Source organism: Simochromis diagramma, unplaced genomic scaffold, assembly GCF_900408965.1.
Source record: "Simochromis diagramma unplaced genomic scaffold, fSimDia1.1 OVJJ01000296.1, whole genome shotgun sequence".
In the NCBI taxonomy this organism is placed as follows: Eukaryota; Metazoa; Chordata; class Actinopteri; order Cichliformes; family Cichlidae; genus Simochromis; species Simochromis diagramma.
In genome coordinates, this window is record NW_024387004.1 from 885,644 (window position 1) to 912,773 (window position 27,130).

General features: G+C 47.9%; 1 protein-coding gene across 1 annotated transcript in view; it reads left to right on the forward strand.

Moving 5' to 3' along the window:
- Window positions 1-475: 475 nt before the first annotated feature.
- Window positions 476-27,130, forward strand: part of LOC120739224 (metabotropic glutamate receptor 7-like) — a 106,202-nt gene continuing 79,547 nt past the window's right edge. The window contains exon 1 of the mRNA XM_040040921.1: window positions 476-1,979. Within this exon, the coding sequence (XP_039896855.1) occupies window positions 1,314-1,979 (666 nt within the window). The 5' untranslated portion in view covers window positions 476-1,313. The remainder of the gene's footprint in view (window positions 1,980-27,130) is intronic.

Below are 27,130 nucleotides of genomic sequence, written 5' to 3' on the forward strand. Positions count from 1 at the left end.
TGCCTCTGGGAAGGGGCCTCGGCAGATCTCGGCTTTGGGGGGAACTCATTGGTGTTACTCAGAAGAGTCGGAGGAGTCCTACTACCTGGACTATCTCCGTTATCTGGATTTATCCTAACATTAGCGATCAGCTGGGTTATAAACTCACTAACTAACCCACAGTTTAACCTGCGTTCAGATGAAAGAGGAGAACTGTCAGCAGTGTTTGACAAAAGAAGCAGAAACCATAATATCAGAAAAATATGAAGAGATTAAAGACACAGTACAAGTATGTGAGTGTGTGTGTGTTTGTGTATCTGTGTGAGTGTGTGCGTCTGTGAGTGTGTGCAGCAGGTGAGTATTAGACGCTCTGACTGAACGCGTCTCTGCGCTGTTGTGTGTCTGTAAAAGAGCTGCTGTGTTAATAAAGCTGCGCCTGTTTGAAGCCGTGACGTTTCTAATCAGATATCAGATGATTGGATGTTTTACACGCAGGTTTGGTTCTGTTCTCTGTTTCACACGTTACAGCTGAAACTCGCGATTTCCACCAAAAAGCGGAGAATGCGGCTCGTCAGAGAAGCGCGAGGACACCAGAGGATGCTGCTGTCCGCGCGCACAGGTCCGAGGGATCTTCCGGAATGATGACGCCATTTACGCGGAGAACTGATTGGTCCTTGGGCGCTTCTGTCACACCTGTTGATGTGTAACGAGCTACGGTGGCGGTAAGACCCGGAGTTTGGCTGAAGTTACCTGGATGCCCGGAAGCGGGAAACGTGATTTTAACGTGAGCTTCTGAGGACACAACGGGAGGAAGCGGGCACCGAGCCTCACGCTCCCGTTCACGGTAACGGTCCGTGAGCCGGAGCACGCACAGGCTGTTTGTTCGGCTTGTTTTGGCAGCACAAGCCCTGCGCTGATAATTACACAAACGCGCGTGGGCGGCGTGAGCGCGCGTGCGTGGATGAGCGAGAGAGAGCACGAGCGAGCGAGCGAGAGAGAGAGAGAGAGAGAGAGGGGGTTGGTGGACCGTGAGGACCGCGCGCGCAGAGCTCCTCTCCTCGGCTCGTGCCGACTCCTCTCGCCGCCTCTCTTTGATCTTTTTCGGCCACTTTGTGCGCAGAAGCCCGGGAGCCTCCGCGGAGTGCGCGCGCCCGCAGACAGGTGTGCACGGCGCAGTTACCGGAGCGGTCTATCGTCACGGGCTGTGACATCAGAGCCGCGCGTGGGCGGCGGGCTGCCGTTACCAGAGGAGTTACCGAGGAGTTACCGGAGTGTTGGGGCTCGCGGGGCCGGGATGGTACTCGTGCAACAAGCGGCAGGCTCGCGCGGCGCGGATGCCGTGGCTCCTCGCGCGGGATTCCAGCTGTGCCGGTGAGCGGGTGCTCTCTCTGCGGGGCGCGGGCCGGCCACGAGCCGCCGGATTTACGGACCTGTCCCGAGAACAGTCCCCTCGCGCCTCCTCGCGCTCCTGCGTTTTCCCGCCGCGTGACCGCACGGACCCCGGCGCCGGCATGGGCGGGCGCACCGGCCTGCCCCTCCGCGTGCTGTGGATGCTCCACGCGTTCCTGGACCTTGCGGGCTCCCAGGAGATTTACGCGCCGCACTCCATCCGCGTGGAGGGCGACGTGACGCTGGGGGGGCTTTTCCCGGTCCACGCCAGGGGGGTCCCGGGGACGCCGTGCGGGGACATCAAGAAGGAGAACGGCATCCACCGGCTGGAGGCCATGATGTACGCGCTGGACCAGATCAACGGCGACGACGAGCTGCTGCCCAACGTCACGCTGGGCGCGCGGATCCTGGACACCTGCTCGCGGGACACGTACGCACTGGAGCAGTCGCTGACGTTCGTGCAGGCGCTCATCCAGAAGGACACATCGGACGTGAGGTGCACCAACGGGGAGCCTCCGGTGTTCGTGAAGCCCGAGAAGGTGGTGGGGGTCATCGGGGCCTCGGCCAGCTCCGTGTCCATCATGGTGGCCAACATCCTGCGCCTGTTCCAGGTACGAGTCAGTGTCACACCTGCCCGCCCAAGCAGAGACGCACACACACATCTCCCTCATAAACCCACAGTGTGAGTGTGTCAGAGTGTAATGACTCCTGCAGACAGAAGAACACGTTTCTGCTGGATTGAGTCGTGCAGGTGAAGCTGTGTGCGCGCGCGTGTGCGCGCTGGTTTCTGGATCATGTTAATGATGCAGGTTCAGGTCGTTCTCGAGCTGATTGAAATCTTTAGTGTGTTTGTGTTTCAGGTTTATCTGCTGCTGCACTCTCGGTGTGTGTGTGTGTGTATGTTCGGGCTTCTTTATGCTGTGTGTGTGTGTGTGTGTGTGTGTGTGTGTGGTGTGTGTGTGTGTGTGTGTGTGTGTGTGTGTGTGTGTGTGTGTGTGTGTGTGTGTGTGTATGTTCGGGCTTCTTTATGCTGTGTGTGTGTGTGTGTGTGTGTGTGTGTGTATTTTCGGGCTTCTTTATGCTGTGTGTGTGTGTGTGTGTGTTGCTGGGTTTTGAAACAGAGGTGATCACTGAGCTCCCTCTGGGGTGGGTTTTCATTGAATCGCGTGCTAAATAAGAAAGACTTTTAAAGTTTTTGTCATGAGAGAATTTTTGGTGTTCAAAAAGGTGAGAAATGTGTAAGAAGAGCTGGAGGCTGACAAATCCAGGAGCCAAACCACACAAACGTTCAGTGCATGAAAAACCACATCCTGGCCTTTGTTTTCCTCACCAGCACAGGCAGGTTGTGGTCATACAGGGTTAACCTCGTTTTCCTAACCCTGATCATCTGGGGTCTGGTGGCGCCTTCAGCTGGCTGTGATCCCCGGGTTCGGATGGTGCGGTTGGTCAGGTCGGTAGCACAGGCCCCGCAGGTGAAAGGGAAACGGACGAGCAGCTGTTAGAAGGAAAAGGTCAACGAGGCTGTAAGAAAAACACCAGCGAAGAAGAAGTGCCTGGCGTTTGAAGCAGATGTGACAGAAGCTGACAGCTGTGCCGGGTCTGAATGTGTCGCAGTGGGTTCAGTGATTTCTGACTGGATGAGCTGAGGTGCTTTAAATGGAGGATTTTTCTGAAAACACCTGCTGTGTCCGTGTTTGCTGAAGGGATGAGAGGCGAGGGGCAGCCAGCGGACGTGCAGAGATTTAATGAGGAGGGTTTTTGGATTGTGAGGATGGAGTTGAGCTCAGATCAGTGTGAGCTGATGAGAGAGGGAGGGCTGGGTCTGCCTGTTGTACAAACCACCGTCTCCATCGAGCGCTGCTCAGACGATCTGCCTGTATTTCCAGGTGTTTCACTTTAAGCCCGCCTCTCTGTATCTGCTCGTGTTGTGTTAGAGGTCTTCAGGACCATCGACGTTCCGTCTTAAAGACGTTGTAAATCCACTTCACCCTGCTGTGTGTGTCACTGTGTTACTGCTGCTATAATCTGTGTGGCTGTATGTGATTCAGCTCCCGGCAACACCGAGCTGCATGAATTCATCCAAACTTCAGCTTGTAGTTTAAATGCTTAAAGACTTTTTTACTCCTGAAAGTCTGAGCCGAGGATTGTCCTGCTGATCCGCCTGCATCTCCCTGCCCTTCACACCGATTGGTCTGTGTATGTGTGATGTGTGTATATGTGTGTGTGTGTGTATATATATATATATACACACACACACACACACACACACACACACACACACACACACACACACACACACACATATATATACATATATGTGTGTGTGTGTGTGTGTGTGTGTGTACACTCACTTGTGAATAGATAAGGAAATCTTCACAGTAATGTGACTGTTGACATGTGTTTGGGGAAGGCAAATGGGATATTGCACATGAGTTAGCTGATGCTAAAGAGTTAGCATAAATGTTAACCTTGCTGATGCACACGATGATGTTAGCTGATAGCCACAAACCCAGCCTCGGGGCACTAAGCTAGTGTGCTCCTAGTGCCACATAAACCCGTATAATCGGAGGGTTGTGTGAGGAAGAGCAGCAAATGAAACGAGAGGCCGTCTTTCTTCTTGAGCTGGTCTGTCCTGGAGGTCAGCTGAGTTACGAGGTGAAGCACCGTTGGTTGTGTTTGTTGTGTAGCGCTAACCTGTTTTAAGCCGTTTACTCGTCAACTCTGAATCCTTTTCTGTAATCTGGTTCATTTGATCTTCTTGACTTTTCTGTTTGAGCCAAACCAAAGTTGCTGGTTTGAAACCTGCCCTGGACTGCGGTCCAGATCAAACAGCTGATCTGATGATGTGTTTATGACAGCTATTGTCTCTTTTAGCTGTTGTGAGTGTAAATTTCCTTGTGAGCAGGTTGATGGTTCGGTCACGCTGGACAGGACGACTAGGAACAATTGGCGGTCGGTCGATGGTCATTTTTTCTGCTGGCGACCGACTGCAAATATTTACAGCAACTAACTGTTCACCCAGACGTTGTGAGAGATTCAGCCTCCGGGTGAATGCTTTCAGTCACACGGTGACTGCACAGGTCACCTGACGGGAGGCAACCTGTCTCCAAACAGTCGCGGTCTGACTCAGGCTGACTGCAGCCACTCTTGCAAATAACCACAGTCTGATTATTGAATGCAGACATGTATCCTGAGTGACTGTGAGTGGTCACACACCTGGTCTTCAAAGCAACCATTCTAATTGTGGCTGAGCTGTGCTCTCCAGCCATTAGCGTTAGCAATGCTGGTGCAAGGAGGGAGAAACCTCTGCGCCATGATGGCGAACAACAAATCAGGTTCAAAGTTTTGTGCCCAGACTCGGCAGCTCGCACTCAGGTGGGCTGGAGGGATTTGGTGAAAGTGGACTGTTTAACGTTGCACCTCGGGAACATCTGTTAGGTGTCTGTCGGTCTGGATCTGGAAAGGTCATCATCAGCTCGTGGCGCTGTCTTTAAAGCATGACCTCACCTCAAGCTTTTAAAACACACAAGCGTCCTGTGAGTTTATGGTTATTGTAAACGGCGGTTGATGATGTGGTTTCAGATGGGCTGGTGATACTTGAATGTGTGGTGCAGGCTGTGAAGGTGGCCTTGTTTGGTTTTTAGTGAAATGGCGTCTGGCGTCCTGTCAAAGCTGGTTGGTCACCCATCCGCTGTTGGAGCACGACACCGTGCTGTTTGTGGTCAATAACATGAAGTATCGTGTACGTATACACCAGCAAGAGAGTGCAGATTCATATTAAGATTCATATTATTCATATTATATGATGAATAGTAAGCTGTTATAATAACCGTGCAGCTCCACGAGCCGTGGACAGGCGGCTTGTAGCACGCTGATGTAACGCTGCTTTGTTGGGTTTGTGGAGCTTTGAGCCTTTTTTCAAACATCGTTCAGTCTTTAAGGTGCTTTAAGGACATGAACGCCAACGTGCTGTTCATGTCACACTCCGTCACGCCGTCTCCACCAAGCTCTCACTTCTGTTGATAATATCGATCACAGAGTCTGCTACCGCAGTGAAACTGGGCCCGCTGATAATGTTTTGGCGTGCGTTGGACGTGCTAGCGTTTCTTTGTGAGGCACAGTTTCACAGCTTAGTAACTTCTGTAAGCTTTTCAGAGCTTTGGCTCTCAGGCCGGCCAAACCTCCACCAGTTGAAAACAGATTTTGAAAAGAACTTAATGGGCCCAAGCTCAGGATGTTTTTAATAACAGACGCTGAAAAGCTGATTCTCAGTGGGAGCACAAAGTGTTTCTTCTATCTCAGACATTTCACAGCACACAGCATGAAAAATGTTTTTTTGGGAGACGCTAAAAAACTGGCTCGACATCAAGTTTGGAGTCATATGAAGATAAACAGAAATGCTTTTTATTTTTTCAGTTAAATGTTGCTCAAGGAAAATATTTGGTGAGCAGTTTAAGAGGAATCAAATGAATTTAAACCATTAACGTCTCTGTTGTCAGGGACGCATTTCTGCAGGTTTAGCTGAAGGTAAATGAGTCAGACGGAGGAGGGATGGTCTGACCCCCTCTGTTCGAATTATCGGGAGGGTAATTATTTTGTCTGTGATGGAAAAGTCATCTGTTCCACAGCTGTTTCCACTTCATTAAACCCCTGATGTTCCTAAATGGCCTAGTTGGCACCAGAGTCACATCACAGACACATTAAGGCCTCGCTCCCTGGACTGCTGCCCCCCTCTGGTGGCTCGGAGGTCACAGCAGAGCCAGAAACTTTTACAGAACATGTAGGGCAGTGTGTTCTCATTAACATATTTATACAAACACATCAGCAGAGAGAAGACGGAGGTTCAGGGTTAAACTCTCCTTGCTAAAGTTCATGTTTGGGGCTCTCTGATGGGCGGAGACAAACGCCATCACGTGACAGGAACAAGACGTTAAACCGAACCTGAGCGGAGTTGATCCGCCCACAGCAGGAGGTCAGTCGTGATCTGTTCAGAGAGACGCCTGTGATTACTATTTCCACGCCCCTGTGTATTCAGCGCTGGTGCCAAATGCAGTGACGTCATTGGTCAGGTCTTTGCATGTATTCACGTGTGAATAAGGCTACATCCACACGTACACGGGTATTTTTGAAATCGCAGCTTCTTCTATGCGTTTGGGTCTTTTGTCCACACGTAAACGCCGTTTTGGATCACTGAAAACATATGTTTAAAAACTCAGTTTTTGTGTTTACATGCAGACGAGGAAAACTGAGATTTAGTCGCTCAACGTCAAAGGTGTGCGTCACGTCATTGTTTACATGAGATGATTTCTACAATGGCGGATAGAGACCCTGTTGCTGTTAATCTTACTATGTGCCGTTTTTACACGCTTACATAGACACACGCAGTTACTGTCAGACTGCTTCTGTGCGCCATCTTTGTTTACTCCTTCCCTCCCAGACTTCTAGACCTCTGATTGGCCAACATTTCTACATGTTTATGATTATATCGCACCCTGTTGCTTTGGCATGTTCTCAACAGCATTTGCCTTTGTTTTTTTAAGCATAAATGGAAAATCTCCGTTTACATGTACGTGTGGTTGTAGCTTAAATCGAGTTTGAGCTGCAATAATAAAATATTTTAAGTCACGAATTATACGTGTCTGGTGTGTGTCCGGGTTTTAGGTCTAGAATAAAGTGCTAGCGTTGAGTGCTAGTGTTCAGTGCTAGCTTTGAGTGCTAGCGTTGAGTGCTAGCGAGCAGTGCTAGTGTTCAGTGCTAGTGTTGAGTGCTAGCGTTGAGTGCTAGTGTTCAGTGCTAGCGTGCAGTGCTAGCGTTCAGTGCTAGCGTTGAGTGCTAGTGTTCAGTGCTAGCGAGCAGTGCTAGTGTTCAGTGCTAGCGTTGAGTGCTAGCGTTGAGTGCTAGTGTGCAGTGCCAGCATGCAGTGCTAGCGTGCAGTGCTAGTGTTGAGTGCTAGCGTGCAGTGCTAACGTGCAGTGCTAGCATTGAGTGTGGGAGTAGAAGAGCAGTGTGAACCAGTCCATCTACAAACTGAGACTTCTGTCAGGCAGATAACCCAAAAAGCTTTCTGATGGAGTTAACATCGTCACTGTGACTAATGTAATCTGATTACTGAATTTAATGCAGTAATATCTTTGGGAAAAAATGTAGTGTGATTACAGGTCACACCCAGTCCTGGCTAACAGCTTACACCTCCTGAAGGTGCTGTGAGGCGGGCAGCTGTGGCTCAGGGTGGGTGGTTTGACCCCGCCACGTGTTGTTTGCTCTCAGTCTGTGATGAGAGCGCTGCACAGTATCGCACGTCTGGGTTTTGGGAGGTTTTCACTCTGATTAGCAAAGAAACGGCTGAAGTGAAGCTAATGAGGTGTTTTTATCTGTGAAGCCAAGAACACAGAGGTGAGGTTAGTCCTGCTGTGTTAATAGTGGTTCAGATCGTGTGTGTATAATATTCACACAGTAAGGTTAAAGTCTTATTAACATTAAGTTTTTTATATTAAATCAGCAGATAAAGAGATCCTCCCAGCCGCTGACATTCGTCCATGGTTATACCCCCCCCCCCCACACACACTCAGTGGGTGTGCGTGTGTGTCTCTAATCGTCGTGTACGTGAACACGTAACGCTCTTTTAACGGAGGAAGTCGTGTTCTTCTTCTCTCGATGTTTTCCTGCAATAAGCCCATTCGCCGCATTAACTCTGACACGTGTGCTGGAGCTGGAATACAATGCATGAAGCTAATGAGCTGTAGCCTACGTCCCTCCCATTAACTCCCATTATCAGCGCCGCTGGGACAAATAACACATATTTATCTTTTGAAAGCATCGAAGCCACCTACCAGAACAATTATCGGACACATATGGAGGGCGAGGGATGACGCCCAATTAGACAAATTGGTTTGTTTTTATTAGCGGGTTCAGTTTCACTCAAATTTATGGCTAACGAGGGAGTAGAGTCCGTAATGTGCAGTGACAGAGGGACTTAACGAGCCCGTGCCTTCGCTGCACCTGTGCTGACTCCACCATCGCCACGGCCGGATGAAGCAGCCGAGAGGACGGCGAGGAAGAAGGAAGGAAGCCAAACATATACAGTGAAACAGACGAGTCGGGCTTTCTTCAGTCATAAAGTTTAGACATTCCTACAAAAAGCCTGTTCACAGTTATGTGTTTGGTGCCATGAAAGCACCGGACGACAACACACGATGTTAATCCAGAGCCTCGATGCTTCATGTCACCATCACTTATTCACTGAAGACCAGGCCTGCAACGATGTCGACGTATTTGAAACCACGTCTTGTGTTTTTGTAACAGGAAGCTGTGGGGGCAGTATCGCCTCGTCTGCGCTCAATACCAACAAAGAAGAATGCAGCGTGAACGGCGCTGTGCCAGAAACGTTTTTAAACTGCTGTAAATAACTTGGTCTGTAATATGTGAAATGTCAAATGTGTCCCTCATGAATGATGTCGAGTCATCTTGAGTCACAAACAACATTTCTGCCACGTTCAGTTTGTAGCAGCGACTTTAGTTTATCCAGTAAAATGTCTGTCAGAGTCATGTGACCCAGAGGCAGCAGGGAAGTACAACAAGTATCACAACAGTTCTGTCAAAGTATCTGAAGTGGACAAAAAGGAGCGCATGGGTATAATGTCGGCAACACAGAGTTACAAAGATACTTGAAAACAGGTCATTTTAACATAGAACCGCCGGTTCACTAAAGTCTGTTTCCCAACATGAGTAAAGACGTCACACATAAAAACACACCGAGTAACAACACCAGCAAAGCAGGAGGACGGAAGGAACGAATGGAAACTGAGATTTTACAAAATGTGAAAGAATTTCACAGAAATCAAACAAACTCGGTGCAGACTGTGCAAAGTGGAGCTTTCCCTCCACGACCGCTCGACCGCAGTGCACGAGCGTTTAAACGCTGCCGCCCTGGAGCTGTGACGGCGCCTCTGGTGGCTCAGTTTTACAGCGGTGGTGCGTCGCGTTGATACCATGTTTATGTTTGTGTTTACAGTAAACAGGAGCAGCTCCACTGGGGGTTTTTTTGCTCACATTAATGTGATGTCAGGTAGTTAGTCTGTGGGTTGGAGCGTATCAATAACTAATTATGTAAAAAATTAGTTAAACAGGATAATTGGTGTTGAACACCACAACATCTGAGAAACTATGACATGTAACCACATCTGTGATTAGTAGCAGTCTTTTCTGATCGTGTTCAGGTTCATTAGTGTTAGAGGTGCATCGATGAGTCTGTCCTGTAAAGACACTTATGGACCTGCTCAGGTCTCCCCTGTTGTCTTAAAAAAGAGCCAAAAGGCTCTTTGAAGCTGCTGATGGTGGTTTCACTGTATCAGAAACGAGCAAAAAGCCGCCATCTTGTCACTGTTTTCATCATCACCATCTCAGTGTTTTTGAAGCTGCAAGCTGTGCTCTCATTGGCTAACGACTCGCAGAAATTTGAAGTTGTTGAAGGAAAGTAAAAACTTTTGATGAATGGATGAGAACAAACTGGGGCCAGTGCAAGCCCTTTTAGCCACACCCCTTTACCTACATGACAGGAAGTCACCTTTCAGTGAGAGAAATCGGCGCGCACACAGGAGCGACTAAATAAATGCAGTTCTATGAGTTTCTGATTGATGTATTACCGCCTTTGCTTGTACATTTGGTGTTTCCTCTGCTGATTCCATCAGACGTTAAATTTCCTGCAGCCATAAATCAGCTTCACTCCTTTTACATGTGTGTCGTATATCTAGCAGCAGAGTAAACAGGCAGCCCTTTAGCTTATACCAAAACATAATTTAACACCAGAGCGTGCTGGAAACTGCTTCCTGCATGACTGTGGTGATATTTATCATTTTCAGAGAGGTAATCATATGGTTTTTTTGCTGATGTGAGTGTCGTCGAGTATTCCTGCTGTAGAGAAAACAGTAATTGTGCTGAGTGCCACTCGTCGCCGGCTCTGTCGGATCTGAATGAATCACCCGGTGACTCACGTTGTATCATCGCGCTGCGAGTTAAGGACCTCGGCTCAGAATGAAGCCGCACAGGTAGGAGAGGAGGAGGGCTTGGCGCCCAGGTTCAGGAGGAGACGTTGAACTGCTCGACATGAACGAGCTCCATTCAAAGCCAAAGAAATGCCGTCGCTCGGCCCGGGTCAGACGCACACTCATTATGCTGTGGAGCATGAAACTGCGACTGCTGTGTAGCACCATCCTCACAGACAGACAACGTCCAAATATCTCAGTAATCCGGTACCAGCTGATGGTTTTCACCTGTGCGTGGATCTACGCAGACTGTACTGTGTGAATGTGTGCGTCACGTTGTTCTGACCGACTGCATCCAGCATCTGACCCAGATCCTTGTGACGCTCCCTCGCTGTGGGTGTTCCCGTTCTGTCTGAAGGGAAAAGGCTTTGCTGCTTTCTGTGGCTGCGATTGATATTTTTAGACGCCACGCAGACTCACAACTCTTGGACACAGAAGTATCGGAAAAGCATCTCTGACCTATATCCGCCGAAGTACGGCAGGCAGAGTGCCGATTCCTTAAAGTGACACCGTGTTGGCTGTAGATGGCGCCACGCTGCATCCATCTTTTATTGCGTCTGCGTGCAGGGAGGACGGAAAAGTTTCTTTCAGGTCAAAACAAATCGGGCAGGTGTGATTGGCAGGTAGCAGCCGCAGCGTGGAGGCTTTCATCGCACAGGAAGCTCCAGTTTCCTGAGACTGCACGAACAGAGGTTTGATCTCGGCTGACTTTGTTGTGTGTCGCTGGGAGAACTGGCCCTGTAGCGAACGACCACGAGTAACGAATACGAATGAGTGGCTTTGCCAGTATGAGGCAGCGCTGCAGTGAAAACACGATCCTGTGGCGTTATTACAGCTTCTGTTAATGAAGCTGCGCAGGGCTCGTTGTCCATCATCACAGCAGGATGCTCCGCTTCATTAGAGCTGCTAATGTCGTCACCAATGGTGAGACTAATGAGTCGTTAACATGAATTTATTGTTTTTAATGAAGTGAGAGACTATAACATACCATTAAGAATGCCAACACCTGGACTCTACCTGCACTGGACCTTAGTCCATCAGCCCGAGTCGAGGTTCCCCGAAGAATGAGCCGCTTTCAGACACGAAAGGAAATTCCCCATGACGGCGTCCCCGGCACACAGGCGGACCTTTTCAGTGCCTGTTGGACTCCACCACAGTCATCCGCTAGCTGGGGCGAGGAGGATGAGGGATGGGAGTCAGCGTGTCCAAGTCTGACGCCGTGGTTCCCTGAGAGGTGGAGCTGGAGCTCTGAGGTGAGCAGGTGTCCTGCCGTCCTATCGCCAGCAGCAGAAAGGAACCTCCTCTGTGCTCAGTTAAACTTTGAGGCAACCCGTGTAGCCCACGAACTTGATGGAGAGAGATTATAAATCTGATCTGGGAGTGAAGTGGAAATCATCCCTGTGGGGAAAAAACCACATTGCTGCCACTGCAACATGATGTCATGATGACCAACATCAAGGTCAAGACTCAGACTGTTGGACTGGAAGTGAAGCAGCAACAGAAACAATAAGAAAGCTCAGTGAGCCGTCACTTCAATTCTGCTTTGGTGGAAATGTGCAGGAAATGAGCTGTAAGTAATAAATGATTTCAGACTGTCGGTGCGGGTCAGGGTTGGTTTGAGTCTAAATATGGAACGATGGCACTTTTACAGCTGTGACTCTTCTGCTTCAGCGTCCTCACCTTGCAATACAAAAGATTCTCAAATGGAAATACTGTCTCGGTATTTTCCGGTTTGCTGTTCCAACCAGGTGAAAGTGATGGTTGATGATGATCTGATGGATGTTACGAGGTTACGACCTGAATGAAGCAGCAGAGAAACAATCAGGTTTCCCCTCCTCGTCTCTTCTGCTGCTCGTCCTAATAATCCAAGACCCCGGGGAGGGAGAGGCTTCCCACCTCATTTCGGAGCCTTTGTGCCTCCTCTCAGCCTGTCGCAGCTGCTTGCCAAGCCTCTTTCTCCTCGCCATCTTTGCTGAGCATAAAGGAATTGCCGCGTTCGACTGGGCCCTCGGAGACGCACGCGGGCTCATCTATTACGGCCAGAACATCTCCTATGGGCATGGACGGCGCTCGCGCTCTGCTCGCTGTGTTAGCGGCTGCAGCTGTGGATTAAACAGCTTTGTTTCAGCTTGTTGGTAGCGATGACACATCGGCACACGTTGGGGCTCACATCTATTTAGTTCAGTGCTTCTGAGTGGTTTTTCATCCCCAGGCTTAAACTGAGCAAATTAACTGTCACCACAGGGCAGACTTCTTCAAACACAGACTTAAGCTGAACACTTGTTCCTGTGTTTTCCTTCAATATGTACAGTCTGTACCTCAGTGGATCTACAGGACAGTGAAGACCTGGTGGTTACAAGTACATTTCCTGTCTGTTTTCCTTTCATCTGTCATCATAACCTCCGAACACATCCGAGGCCGGCAAAGCATCGACTGAAAAGTCACCATTCTGTAACCAGAAGGTGAAAAACCTTTAGATTCATAAACTTAATCAAAGTCAGGAAGGCACAAAAACCATTAAAGTAATGAGACAGCACCCCTGGTGTTCAGTGTAGGTACTGCAGGTGGGCCACAAGAAAAGGAATCCACAATAAATGCATGAAAATGTTATAAATGAATAGCAGAGAATGATAATTAATAGAGTTAAAATGTTGGACTGTAGTTCAAAACAGACGTACTGAGAATCAGCCTGTTTGTTTTATTCTGTAATAATTTCATACATTTTCATATCGTGAATATTCTTAAAGTACACAGAGCTGGGTGCATATTCGATGAATTTTTGCTAAATGTTCAGGGGTCTGTGCACCTTGTGGCATAAAAATATAAAAATGGAAATTACCATTAATACCATCTTATGATGTTGAATATTTGAAATTGAAGTAATAAAACACAGATGTTGGATTATTCCTAATTTATCCAGAATCAAACAGAAAAAATGACTCTCTTAGTCTCAGTTACGGTTGCAGTGATGTGTACAGACAGTGTAATCCAGCTGATATTGCAGTAAATCTAAAAACGCCGGCCCACTTGGCGTGCACCAAAGGAAGCGAGGTTTTGAAATTGAGATGGCCGGGGATCACCTGACGCAGGGTGCGGCTGTTTCAAAGGCAATGCTGTCTGTACCAGTTTCAAAATAAAAGCCTTGTAGTGTTTCACTGCAGAGAAACCCTCATTTCACATGTCTGCTCTTATCTTTTATCCAGTTTTCACTGAGCAGCCTTTACATGTGCTGTGAGATCTGCCTCAGCCGTTTAAACTGAATATGCACCGAGCTTCCTCAGAGCCCACAAGTACAAAAAAGAGAAATAAATAAATAAAAACGAAAAGGAAAAATTGGTTGGATTAATCAGTAAAATCAGTAAAATCAAGTTTAAAGCAGATTCTGCAGACAGGAAATCACATTCAGGTGTTTTTATCTTTTTCCTGCTGTGTGGTGATGCTGAGCAGAGCCTGTATGTGAGGAACAGTGCAACCACAGGTAGGTCCACCTGCCAAAGAGGCCACACCCCTAATAATGTAAAACCTTAAGCCTTAACACAGTGTAAACAGGTGAAGTATGAAGGGGGACGTGATCTCTATAAACATGTTAATTTTAACATGGGGACTGACTCACTGCTGCCTCTGCTGGATGTCAGAGGACCTGCGGCTGACGATCTCTGATTTTCACACGCACTAACTTCCTGTGAAGATTAGCGAGGAGGTTGGATGGTTCAGGGCTGTGGCCGACCAGCTGATGTGAAAAACATTAAAACATTATTTAAGCCGCTGGCTCCTCCTGACAAAGCCAATCAGAGTCTCCCAGTGTCCGCAGCACTGTGAGCGGCGAGCGCCGCGGCGGGCGGCCGGAGGTGATTTGTTGCCTTTTGGCCGTCAGGGAGCCTCCTGCCAGTTTACAGCAGTAAAAAGTCACCGTGGTATTTATGGTGCATTATGTTTTCAAATTACTCTCAGTCAAAGGTATAAAAAAGCAGAGAGAGGTCACTGCTGTGTTCGGTCTTCTTCTGCACTGGAGGGCCTCGAGATGCTTGTTTCCATGGATACCATTCAGCTATAACCAGCACATGTAGTGCCAGTTAATTACAGTTCAATATATTGGTTTCATAGTGGAATAATGAACAATTAATTAGTCTAATGCTGGAATATATCAGCAGTAAAAGTACACAAGTTTTACCAGCTTCCTGTAGTGAACGCGTGTCAGATCAGTGTCCTGCTGTAGTGCAATTAAAGGATATTCGAGCATCACGCACGAATGCTTGAAGTATAAAGGCCACGAGGGTGAGGAAAGTGTGTCCTCACACCGCTCTGCGCTGGTGTTTGTGTCAGCTCAACAAGCTGCTCGTCATCCGTCCTCCAGGAGTCAAAGATCTCCGGACACGAGGGGCGGGGCCGGAGATCTGCCTCTCACTTCTAGCAGGCGATGTTTTCCTGGCAGAGTGAAGGCGGAAGCAGATTGATGTGCTGCCAGCTCGCCCGCTTGGCAAGTCAAGGTCGTTTCAGTGAGACTGTCCGCCGCTCGTGCAGCTCGTCACGACTGACCCGCTGCTGCTGCTTCACCACCGCTGGGAAAACTCATTTCAGCTCAGTGTGTCAAACATCTGGGCCCCGATACCCCAAAGCATCCGGACGCCAGCATGACGGCGACAGATTGACTTTGTCCCGCCTCCTGCACGAGGTTCTGACCTTTCAGCATCCAATGATCTGTTTGGGTTCGCTTCACATCGAAGCTTTATGTGGATGTTTTAACACTTTTTACCAGTTAGGAGCATTTTTATTTACTAATGTTTATGTTTTTGGCAGACGAAAGAACAGATGACCATTACAGGCATCACGTGTGTTAATACGAACATCTCAGACATGACGAGCACAGCTGCTCCAGAAGGAAGGCCACTGGGCACGAGCTCACAAAGGTGGTGCCCTGTACCTGCACCCTGCATGGATGCTGGTGGGTGTTCAGAGCAAACACCAAACTGTGCTTTCCAACCAAGAACTTACGCTTCCCTGTAGGGACGCTCCTGAGCAGAGCCTAATGCTGAGTGTGTATTTAAAACTGTTCTGCATGAATCAAAGTGTATGTTAAACATTGAACATCCACACCTCCTGATGTGGGTACACGTGTCAGTGTCTCTGACACGGCGGCAGGCGAGCGTTCGTCCAGCAGAACATCAGCGCTCTGACTTTAAACTCAGCCTGTTTAGCGTTGGATCGTGAGATGTTAAAGCTGTTGTAAATTAATAAACTATCAGGTCAGTATTTCTGGCGACTACATCCGTACCCAGCGGCTGGACTGATGGTCCATCCCTCCAAGTGCACTGGCCTGGAAGTTCCTGTAATGGAAACCTTTCACTGAAAAGGTCAAAGGTGGGATAACCACGGTCTGTGTTACTCTTCTGAGGAACATTCTGTGAGAAACGGCGTCCTCTCAGGCCCGGCGTCCTCGCAGGCCGACGTCCTCGCAGGCCCGGCATCCTCGCAGGCCGACGTCCTCGCAGGCCCGGCGTCCTCGCAGGCCCGACGTCCTCGCAGGCCGACGTCCTCGCAGGCCGACGTCCTCTCAGGCCTGGTGTCCTCGCCGCAGGCCGCCGTCCTCGCAGGCCCGGCGTCCTCGCAGGCCGACGTCCTCGCAGGGCCGCGGCCAGGCTGAGTCCTCTCAGGCGCCTGCAGTCCCGTCCTCGCAGGCCGGCGTCCTCGCAGGCCGGCGTCCTCGCAGGCCGACGTCCTCTGAGGCCCGCCGTCCTCGCAGGCCCGCCGTCCTCTCAGGCCGACGTCCTCTCAGGCCCGGCGTCCTCGCCATTAGCTGAGCTGTTTTGGATTCACCGTGGGAGGAATGAAAGCAGCCAGCGTTCAGCGCTCAGCTGCCAGCTCGGCTCAACCCGCTTCACTGATTCACTGAAGCTCTTTGGCCCAGGGTACACAGCTGCTCTACTTCCTGCTTCTTTTATTGTTGTCCACTTCTTCTGTGCTGAACCACACCAACCCTGCCCTCAGCAGTGGAGAGAAGCTGTAATCTGCGGATCAATACGGCGCACCGGAGACTTTAAACCCTCTCACGGCCGCCTCTGAGTTTGTGCTCGTCGATCTGCACGGAGGATGCCGAACGAGTATGAAAAGAGCACGGCAGAAGCCATTGTCTTCTTTTTTATTACTCCCAACAGATATGCAGAACAATCGCGGAGGACCGAGCCCCGGCTACGTGCTCTAATTAATGATTTCATTATTTCTGAGAGTGGCTGCGCCTCCGTCTGAAGCCCCGGTTTCTTCTTTGTCTCGCTCGCTCATTACACAGTGATGTCATTATAATTTCACCTCTTTCTTCGTCTGCTGCTCTTTCTTTCTTCTTACATAAGAGCCGCAGTTTGATGCTGCACAACAGACACTGAAAGCACCGAGGTTAAATTGAACCAACCGTGCAAACATGGATGTAGCCTTATAGGGATGCACTCATTCACTGTGCGTGCATTGATTCGTCTTGATCGCGTTACTGCGATGATGGTCAAAAAGGATCAAAAGTGAATAACGTCAGTGTGTCTTAAACTCCAGGCTTTGTTTCAGGAGTTCACTTACATTTTAAAACGTTGATGTTTCACATCAGTTTCAAAAATCCTGCCCAGAGTTTCATTATTGTAACATTATGATGATTAAATTGAACTTATCTCGTGATTCAGGCTATAAAAATGAGAGTTTGTCCTGTAGGACGATTTACAGTTATTAAATACGTACTGTAAGGTAACCATGGCAACCAGCAGAAGCCCAGGTGACGCACCGACACCTGCATCGCCGCCGTGAGGTCGCTGGGAACCCCGTCATAGATCTGCTGCAGCAGATGACTCTGCTCGTCCACTGAGGACGTGTCGTTTTATGAGGACGGAGTTCTTTGCCGAGGAGGTGCTGGCTCTCTGCGGCCTGCTCTCGGTGTTGATGCTTCATGATCTGTCGGCTGGACGTTTCGGACGTGTGCGAGCCTTCAGAGGCACGTCTCCGAAGGCTTGTGGTGAAATGTTGCTCAGGCCGATGCTCCGACGTCTCCCGTGGCGCCGTCTTCCGGTCTATTTTGTCTTGTGGGCTTTTTCGCTGCGAGCTGGTGGATGAATCTCGCTGGCGTGATTCGGCCCTGCAGACGCGATGCCTCGCCGCTTCATCGGGCAGGATTACTCGTCTAACTGGAGAGTAATCTGTTGTGACCTCTGCTCTCACTGCCTTTGCAGGGCACTGTGCAGCATTTTACATTTTTCTGTAATAACTGGCCTGAAAACGTTCACGGTCACAGGGCTTCCTGATCAAGCAGGAAAACAAACGCACGCTGCAGGAAGGGACGTGCTCCACTCTTTGTGTAAACACATGAAAACTGGTTTGCAGGATAATTCAGGTTTGAAATGCTGTTGGTTCATTTCCAGATTTGTATTTTTCTCCTGGACCGAACGACGGCAGCTTTGCACGAGTCACAGTTCAAAGAATAATCCTCCTTCATCTCACTCTGAGCCTGCAGCCCATCATCATCCTCATCCTGCAGTTCCTGGATATGTGTGAATGCAGTGAGACGGTGCACTGGTCCACAGACGTGTGGGAGTCATTCAGACCGTGTCATCCTAACATGATTATTGGTGTTGTCCTTATTCAGGACTGGAAATGATTGTTTTGCAAAGATACAAAAAAACATGTTGTGCTGACTCATGTCTCAGATTTTACTATAAAAACATGAATTCAGTTTTTTGACTTGTGGTGTGATGCATTCAAACACGCGATGCTGACCAACGTTTGCATGTAAATGCAGAATAAACACATCTGATTTGCTGTAAGCGAACAGGAAGATGAATATCGCGTTACAGCTGTTGTGTGTCCTGGTCCTGCTGCTGCGTGCTGTGCATGTAATCAGATTACACGGCGTTATCCCGCTGACACCCAGACAGACAAACGGCTGAATGTAAAGCTCAGTCTCAGCGATGGATTTGAGTGGTGGTGTTTGATTTATTGGTAAACTGTGTGTCTGAGTTGCACTCGCCTGTGCAGGTTCAGCCAGGTGAGCGCATCAGGAGGAGGCGTGGCTTTTGTTGCCCAACTTAAATTATGGATGTTAATTATTTACGTTAAACAAAGTGTGAATTTGTGTAAAGAGTAAATATTCAGTGAGTCTGTGCGTTTATTATTTTATCCAACTTGAACAGCTGCAGCTCATAAACTCATATTTGTCTCAGCCATGAATACCTGGTTAGCATCACAGGTTCTAGCATCTGTTAACCCAAATCTACTAACTGCTGAAGAATCCACTGACATGTTTTAATGATTGTTTTGGGGGTGCTGATAACGTCTGTGAACCAGCGCCGCTGCAACAACCTCGTCTCTGTAACGTCGTCCACGCTGCGAGGGCGCGGCAGCTGTGAACTTCTTCATTACACGTGTATGATTTTACAAAAGACTGTGAGAAGACCGCGCTGTTCAAACCAGTTAATTCCACACTCGGATCTGTTTGTTGTCTCTTCAGCTGCAATCACGGCCGACACGCAGCCGCCATAATTACACACCTGCTCTGTCTGTCATCGCTTCACCTCGTTATATCATCCTCGCCGGGGGCTCAGCTCCGTCACACTGCTGCTTCTTCTACATGACTTATTCTTCACGCTGCAGAGAAACGTGCGAGGCAAAGCTCTGACACAACAGGAAGTTAGCTAGCCTAACCGCACAACACTGATGTCAGACGTTCACACCAGCTGCACACCTGAGTGTCAGCACCAAGCTCACCTGGACGCCAGAGCCGGGCCCTTCGTTTAGATTTTCATGGAAGGTTCATCACACAGGATTGGAGGCGGCGTAGAGTCGAGGAAGGCGGATTTTGGGAGAAGCGACACGGTCCGGTCACACAGAGTTACAGCGCCAGGAAGAAATCGACATTGGACCTGAAAAGAATGACTGAAGCTGCTCGGTGTGGTTCACACGGTCATCATTGCTGACGTCCATCCGTCACGTTTCTTCAGGCTTGTGTGTGTGCTGGAGGCGGGGCACACCTGGACGGGTCACAGAAAACAAAAACCCGTTCAAACGTAGAGTAAATGTGTCGTATTTGAGCTGTTGTGCGTTACAGGCGCACAGCCTGGCGCTGTTGTGTCAGCGATGATCGACGACGCCCTGACCTTTTCTCGTCGTTACGAGATCTCGTTAGTATCCGACGGCTTTGTCTCGTTTGTGCCGTCAGAATTATGTAACGTGTCCTCGTTTGGGGGGCGGCGCGGGCGCTGGAAGTGTTTGTGGGCCCGACAGGAAGTGGAGTGCAAACATGGAGCATCTGTATGCAGGCTGCAGCCTGATGCAGTGTTTGGAGGAGGCAGATGGAGAGTGGGAGGACGCTGCAGGAGCAGAGCCGCCTTCGTGCTTCAGAGGAAGTCGGCGGTCCTCGCAGAGGAAACCTTTGTACTGCTGATCAGCAGCAGCTCGGGTCTGGTCTCGGGCTCGTGATGGTTTATTTCACTGTAACGCAGATTATGTGTTATTGACGATGCTAAAGATAAATGCTGAAGTTTCAGAGTGGCAGAAGTTCTCCTGTCATTCCTCGTGACGTTGGGAATCAAACTTTTCCACCTGAGCGGTCTCAGTTGTCTGAGTTTGGACACGCGTCTTCATCGCAGCCTTGGTCTGTGACACAAACGTCGTATCTGTTCTTCGTCTTCCGCTCGCTCGTGTCATAAACGATGGGGATGCTGGGACCTCCCATCAGCCTGCGGCTGCCTTCGTCTTCCTCGTTGGTTCTGTAACGAGCTTCTCCCGCGAGGCCAAGCTGCCACAGCCTGTTAGAGCGTCCTGACGGCGCTGCTCAGTCCTCCAGGTACCAGCTGCTGACGGTGACGCTGTCGTCTCCACCAAACCTGTTTCCACCTTCAGTTTCTAATCTCAGTGCAAATCTGCGTCATATTTCAATTTAAAGCAGATTAAAGGCCTCTGTGCGCACCGCTGGTGCTTCCAGATGAGTGAGGTGAATGTCGCTTCATAGACTGAGCTGAATGAGCTCTGATGTGCTTTGGATTCGAGCCGTCGTAATCTCGGCCTCCTGCGGGGGCGCCGGCCTCCTGGCATGAAAGGATGATGGTTAGCAGCTTTGTGGCGCCGCTCTGTTCACGAGCCAAACCACAGTTACTCACATCGTCCTCTGAGTGAGCGCTGTCGGGATTACACCTGTTTAAACCAACGTCGCCTCCAAAGAGATTCTCCTCTCCTGACCTTTGACCTCTCACTGAACAGAGTAGAAAACATGAACAGCTTCAGACTCGTCACTGCAAAGAGACTTTAGTGCTTTCAGAATCGAGTCGATCGATTTATAATCATAAAAAACATCAAAGCGTACAATGATTTGTAAAAACTACTTCCTGGAGGCGTGGCGTGCAGCAGGAAGGACGCCATCAGAGCCCTGCAGATCACATCAATATAGAGAGATTGAATTAAGCTGCAGGAAAATGCTCCTGATTATAAACTCATTGAAGCAGGATTCAGCGGCGTGATCAGTTTATTTCCACCTGAGGCCAACGGCGGGCGTGCGACTCTGATCGGCAGCTTTAAAGGAAGACGGCGGCGAGGAGTCGGACGCTGGGCTGCACTCCTCGTCCCTGTTTGGTGAGGAGGAGCGCCGAGGCAGGCCGACAGATAGTCGGTGTCAGGTTTTCATTTTAAAGCTTTACTCGTCGACCTTCTGCAGCAGCTGCTCTGGTTCATCCAATCACCTGCCAAGTACTTCTACAAACTGCTGTTTCCAAAGGTTTGTGTCCCAGACGGTTCAACGTCTCCGTCATCAGTCACAGAGCCAACTGACTTTAACTGGGCTGAATCTGTTTTTCACACAGAAAATCACCTTTAAAGTCAGACGGTTTAAAAACTCTGAACCACTGAGACTGAAACTGGATCCTTTTACTGTTTAAAGAAATCAGATAAGAAAACATATAAAAAGTGACGTCATCGTGTTTATTGAATAGATTTATAAACAAAAGAAATGACAAATAATGAAAAACTAAATTTAATGTGTAAAAACGCACGACTGATGATTTTTAAAATTAAGTATTAAAAATGTTAGAATGAAAACAAAAACATGACATGAAAATGTAAACATTTAACATTTAAAGACTCTAACAGGATGCAGTCACCCTGTAACAAACTAAACTAAAGGATAAAGACAGAAAACCGCAGAAAGATTTGAAAATAAATAATTAGAAGTCAAATAAAAGAAGATGATTAAAAATCTGAGAACAAACAGAAATAAACAAGTTAATTAAGAAAAAGCTGAAATTAAAAATGTTCTGAACGAGGAGTAAACGATAAGAAATGGAAGCAGCGGTTACAGGACGTAACCCTGGTTCTGTGAGTCACAGTCTGGCCTGGGAACATGCTGGAGCAGCTGGGGCTCAAACTACCAACCTTTCAGCAGTTTTGTTGATTGCTGGAAGCTGAAGTTTGTCCGGTCAGCGCTTAATTAACATAAATTGGTTTCAGCTGAAGACAACACGACGACAGCGCCGCCATGCTTTCCTATGATGATGCTACTTGGAGGACGCCGTGTCGCCCCGGGGTTCCTGTTGATGTGGAGCTTAGTGTTGAGACCAAACAGTTCAGCTTTGAATCTTTAGCTTTGCTCATCCAATGAAAAACCACCGCTGCTAATGCTCGTGCTCGGCATTTTCACTAAAGCGCGACTGTACCATGCCGCTCGGCACGAGCCAATGAAAACCTCCACCAGGGGGCGACACCTCTGGGCTCAGTAAACTCTGTCCTGATGAGTTGAATAAAACATGTTGGTTTATTTTATGGTCTCATTGGACCAGGAAGCAGGATGTGGATCTTACACCTTAGCAAACAGCACCTGTGGGTGTGCTGCGTTCGTTAGATGTCAGGTTCCTGGAAGCAACGATGGATTCCGGGTTTGCGATGCGATGTCAACATATGTGGACGCCAGGTTTGAAAACGTAAAAGAAATCCGATGATTAATAAAGGCAATAAAACATTAAGTGAGAAAAATAAAGTAAAATAACAAAAATAATTTACCTGTTATACCAATAATTAAATCAAATGGATGAAAAAAATTTAAAAAATGAAGAAAATATTGATTTAAGCTTGAAGAATAAAGTTGGGAAAAGTGTTTTCATAATGAGGTCAATGCACATTTTAAGAATGTAAAAAAATATGAAAATCAAAATCAAAATATTTGAAGAATAAAGGAAAATAAATGATTAAAGAAGAAACAGTCAGAGCTCAAAGTCTGAATATTATTATTATTGTTTTTATTTATTTTCTACGTGTTTTGTTTCTTTTTAAACAAGATCAAATGAAATGATATCTTAACTCGTCATGTGGTCATTTCCACGTGCTGACGTCACACACGGATGTCAGTAAATCACACACCTGATTCACCTGAAGCCATTTATAAGGTAAAGCCCGACAATAACGCAGAACAGAGACGCGAGGGGAGGAGTCCCAGGCGCCGACCGCCGGCTCGCTCTGTGCAGCAGCATCACGTGAACCAATCAGCGTTTCTACCTTATAAGACTTTCTGACATTTTTCCATGAAGCTGGCCGTGACGACCTCGCTGCATGTGAGCACGCCACACTCTGACAGAGAGAAACGTGGCAGAGATCGACTCTTACTATTGGATACGAAGGTTAAACAGTAAAGTTTAAAATATTTATATTTATTTAGAGATTAAAGGAAAGGATGTGAGTGAGAACTGCTGGGGATAAAAAATCCTTCGTGGAGGATATTCTGAGTCCTAAAGACATTTGGACGGTTTTCTGGGCGACGTCCGAGACGCAAAGAAACGACTCTGTTTCCAGAGGATTTACATCCATGTGCGGCGCGGACGTTGTTTTAAAGAGTCTCTCACATATTAAGAATCCGGTCTGTGCTTCTCACAGCCGAGGACGTCCAATAAACGACCGCCGGCATCGATTCTCAGAGCAGATGTGACATTTTCCAGGAGCGGACGTCTCGCTCGGGAGCAGAAGGTTATTTGAGCTGAACGGTGCCAAAGTGCGAGCTCATCTTCGCTCGTCTCAGAAATGTATGAGTGCAGTTAGTGCAGGGCCGCTGGTTTAATCCACACGTCCATCTGCAGCCACGTGGCCGTGAAGGACTCGATGCTGACCTTTGAACCCAATTTGACTGCAATCAGTTCAGCAGAAAACAGAAAACGGGCGTCATCGTGATTCCAGCTCCTCCCAGAAACTCTGAAGGAGCAAACGTTGGAGCCGCCGCGCTGCACAAACACAGACTGTTACCTGTGGAGTGAACAAAGTGTCTGGAATCAGCCTTAATCACAGTTTAAGGAGCTTCAGAGGAACAGAGAGCAGCAGGCCGATGTTACACCTGCGACCCAGACGCACAAACATTAATGCGTGGACCATGAAACACGTCACAGAAATGAGCCGTGTGACTGCTGTTTGTGCTGCTCTGGTTACTCTGTGCTGATGACAGTTTCCTTTAAATCTGCTGGAATGGGCACATTTTGTATCGTTCAGAAACATTTTGTTAGGCTCCAGTTTGTCACGTGTGACGGTTTGACACCTTCACTGTTCAGGAGATGTTCAGGGACAAACTTAGAAGACGTAAAAATACCAAAACTGCTCGTTTACATGTGCACTCAAATAAAAACATGCGAGAGACACAAACAGCAAATAGAAATGATGCATCGGGTCAAGTTAGAGTGATCAGAGTTATTCCATTTGTCCCTCACAGCCCTGCTACGGTGGCCCTGCAGGGCCAATCCCTGAGTGATGCTTTTTTTTCTGTAATTAATCGCATTACTGGATCAATGGTTGCAATTACATTTTGTCAACTTTATATTTAAGCTGCTTACATTTATATGTAAGCTTGTAACTGACATTTATGCAATTTAATGAAGAAAATGCAGAATAAACAAAGAGTGCTAAATGCTTAAATTCAGAGTATTTGAATCGTTTATGTGAATCTTTTGGCCTGTGAAATACAACTTTTAAAAAACCTATATACTAATAGGTAAGTACACACCAATATATAATATATATTAATGCTGTCAACCAATTACAATGTTATTTCAGATTCATCACAGGGTTACTGTGGATTAATTTTTAATAATCATGATTAAACATCATTTTTATTCTATATTAATCACATTTCATGTTGCATGAGCAAACAGGCTCGAGAACAAAGGGAAAATATCCGCATTAACATGTTTATTGAACATCTTGAACATTCACGTTAACAAAAACCTGTAAGCATGTCTCCTCTCTCCCTGTCACTCTTGGGGAGGCTTCAAGTCCTTGAACGAGGAACCAAAGCTCTGTAAAGGTTCTCAGTGATATTAACAGGTCTGCAGTTGATCCAATCCACTCGGCAACTGTGTCAGTCGATACGTCCGAGGTCGACTCACTGAGTCTCCGATGCTCTGTGACTGGTTTGTCGCAAGCTGGGTGACGTGTTAGCCAAAGTGCTAGCAGCATCCCCGACGGACTTATGCTTCGAGTCCGTGTGATATTTTAAGCTGCAAGTGCTTCAGTGAAAAAAAATTCCTTCTTGCACAACGTGCATAAGACTTTATGTCCGTCGACTGGTCCGTCTTATTTTTTGTAATACTCAAATTTCCCATCGAGAGGGCCGATGTGCGTTTATCATCTTCCATATTGAGTTGATTGGTTCAGCTGCCCGTCACTACAGACCAACTGCCCATTTGCGCATGTGCGAACTTTACTTTACTTTACAAACTGCCTGAAATTCAATTCAATTCAATTCACTTTTATTTACACAGCGCCAAATCACAACAACAGTCGCCTCAAGACACTTTATATTGTACAGTAGATCGTACAATAATACACACAGAGAAAAACCCAGCAATCATATGACCCCCTATGAGCAGCACTTTGGTGATAGTGGGAAGGAAAAACTCCCTTTTAACAGGAAGAAACCTCCGGCAGAACCAGGCTCAGGGAGGGGCGGGGCCATCTGCTGTGATTGGTTGGGGTGAGAGAAGGAAGACAGGATAAAGACATGCTGTGGAAGAGAGACAGAGGTTAATAACAGATATGATTCAGTGCAGAGAGGTCTGTTAACACAGTGAGTGAAGAAGAAACACCCAGTGCATCATGGGAATCCCCGGCAGCCTACGTCAGCATAACTGAGGGAGGATTCAGGGTCACCTGGTCCAGCCCTAACTATATGCTTTAGGCTTCAAACTTTCCTGTTTGCTAATCTTGAAAGTAGAGATAGTGTCTGTCTCCTGAATCCAAACTGGAAGCTCATTAAGATAAGATGGGGCCTGATTATTTAAGACCTTGTATGTGAGGAGCAGGATTTTGAATTCTGGATTTAACAGGGAGCCAATGGAAACTGTCACACTTTAACTTTAAACCATACTGGATACACATTTTAGGATAACGTGGTTGTTTTGCTCATGCACAGATTACTTGATGCAAACATTTTAATGTTGTTATTCCATTATGGAACCTTTAGGTTAAAGTGCAAATAAAAGTGACCCCAGTGTGGAGCTCTGCGGGACCCCTAACAAACGCTTCATGTTTCTCTCTATGGGACAAATATGAATCCACTGATTAGCTCCTTTATAAATATTAAAAAGTGCACCTCAGGTTCCATAATCTGGTCTTTAATCCTCCTTTAGTTTTAGGCGGGCTTCGGGTCAAACACAACGACCCTCTGAAAATGTCACCGTGGACTCGGGGGATAACTGATCGCTGCTTTCTGATGTTTCACCGATCGATTCATCCAAAGCAGGCAGCTGAGCTCTTCTTCTGAGGATAACTGAGATGATATTTTAAGCTTCTCATTTCACACATTTGATGCGTATTAGCTGCTAATAGAGCTGACAGACCTGACGTCTGGTTTCTGCAGCAGAAAGAAGTTCATTACTGGAGTCTTTGTGCTTCTGTGTGCATTTAACCTGCAGACACATGTCTGAACGCACACGTGTGCGTTTGGGCCTCGTAGTGGATTAAACCCGACACGGTGTGAGGATGATTCTCTCTGCGGTGCAAAGTCAGGCCGCGGGGGATTATCTGACATTCCCTTAATTTCACAGCAGAAGAAACAATGCCCCGTGTTTTTCCACGGCTCAGCTCGGGAATGGCACGCTTCCACTGTGAGCAGCTCGGGGCTCAGGTGGGCGACCACGTGACTCCTTGGAGACTACCACACATGATCATGGAGGTCTGCTGAAGGATCGCCGAAGCTCATGTGTGATGCTTTTAGGCTAATCAGCGTATTATGGGTGATTCTGCACCCTCTGAATTCTTTGCAGTTTAAATGTGAGCTGAATGTGTTACTAGCTGCTGCACTGTGTGCCACAGACGGACAGATAACAGCTCTGGGTTGTTGTAACGCTGAGGAAAACCTAAAGACAGCCGGTTTCTGAGGCAGGTTCTGCAGAGTCGTTTGTAAAGCAGATTTGCATGTTGGACGTGAGCAGTAATAACGATGTGCGTGTGCTCAGATCTCACTGAGCTGAGAAAGATGATGATGTTTGAAGCAAATTGTGGCAATCGGGGCAAAGCACCATCACTCATCGCCTCCGTGAGATGTGTGTCATTTCAGGCTTTTGCCCCATTGGTGCGATCAGATGGAGCTGAACTATCTGTCAGCGGCTCCTCTCTGCAAAGCAGCCACGAATATAACCACCGACCGCATCACTGCGAGGCAGAGAGGAACGGGGAGCAGGCAGATTCAGTTTCCTGTGATTTCAGAGCAGATTTTTCTGATGAGTAAGAGCTTC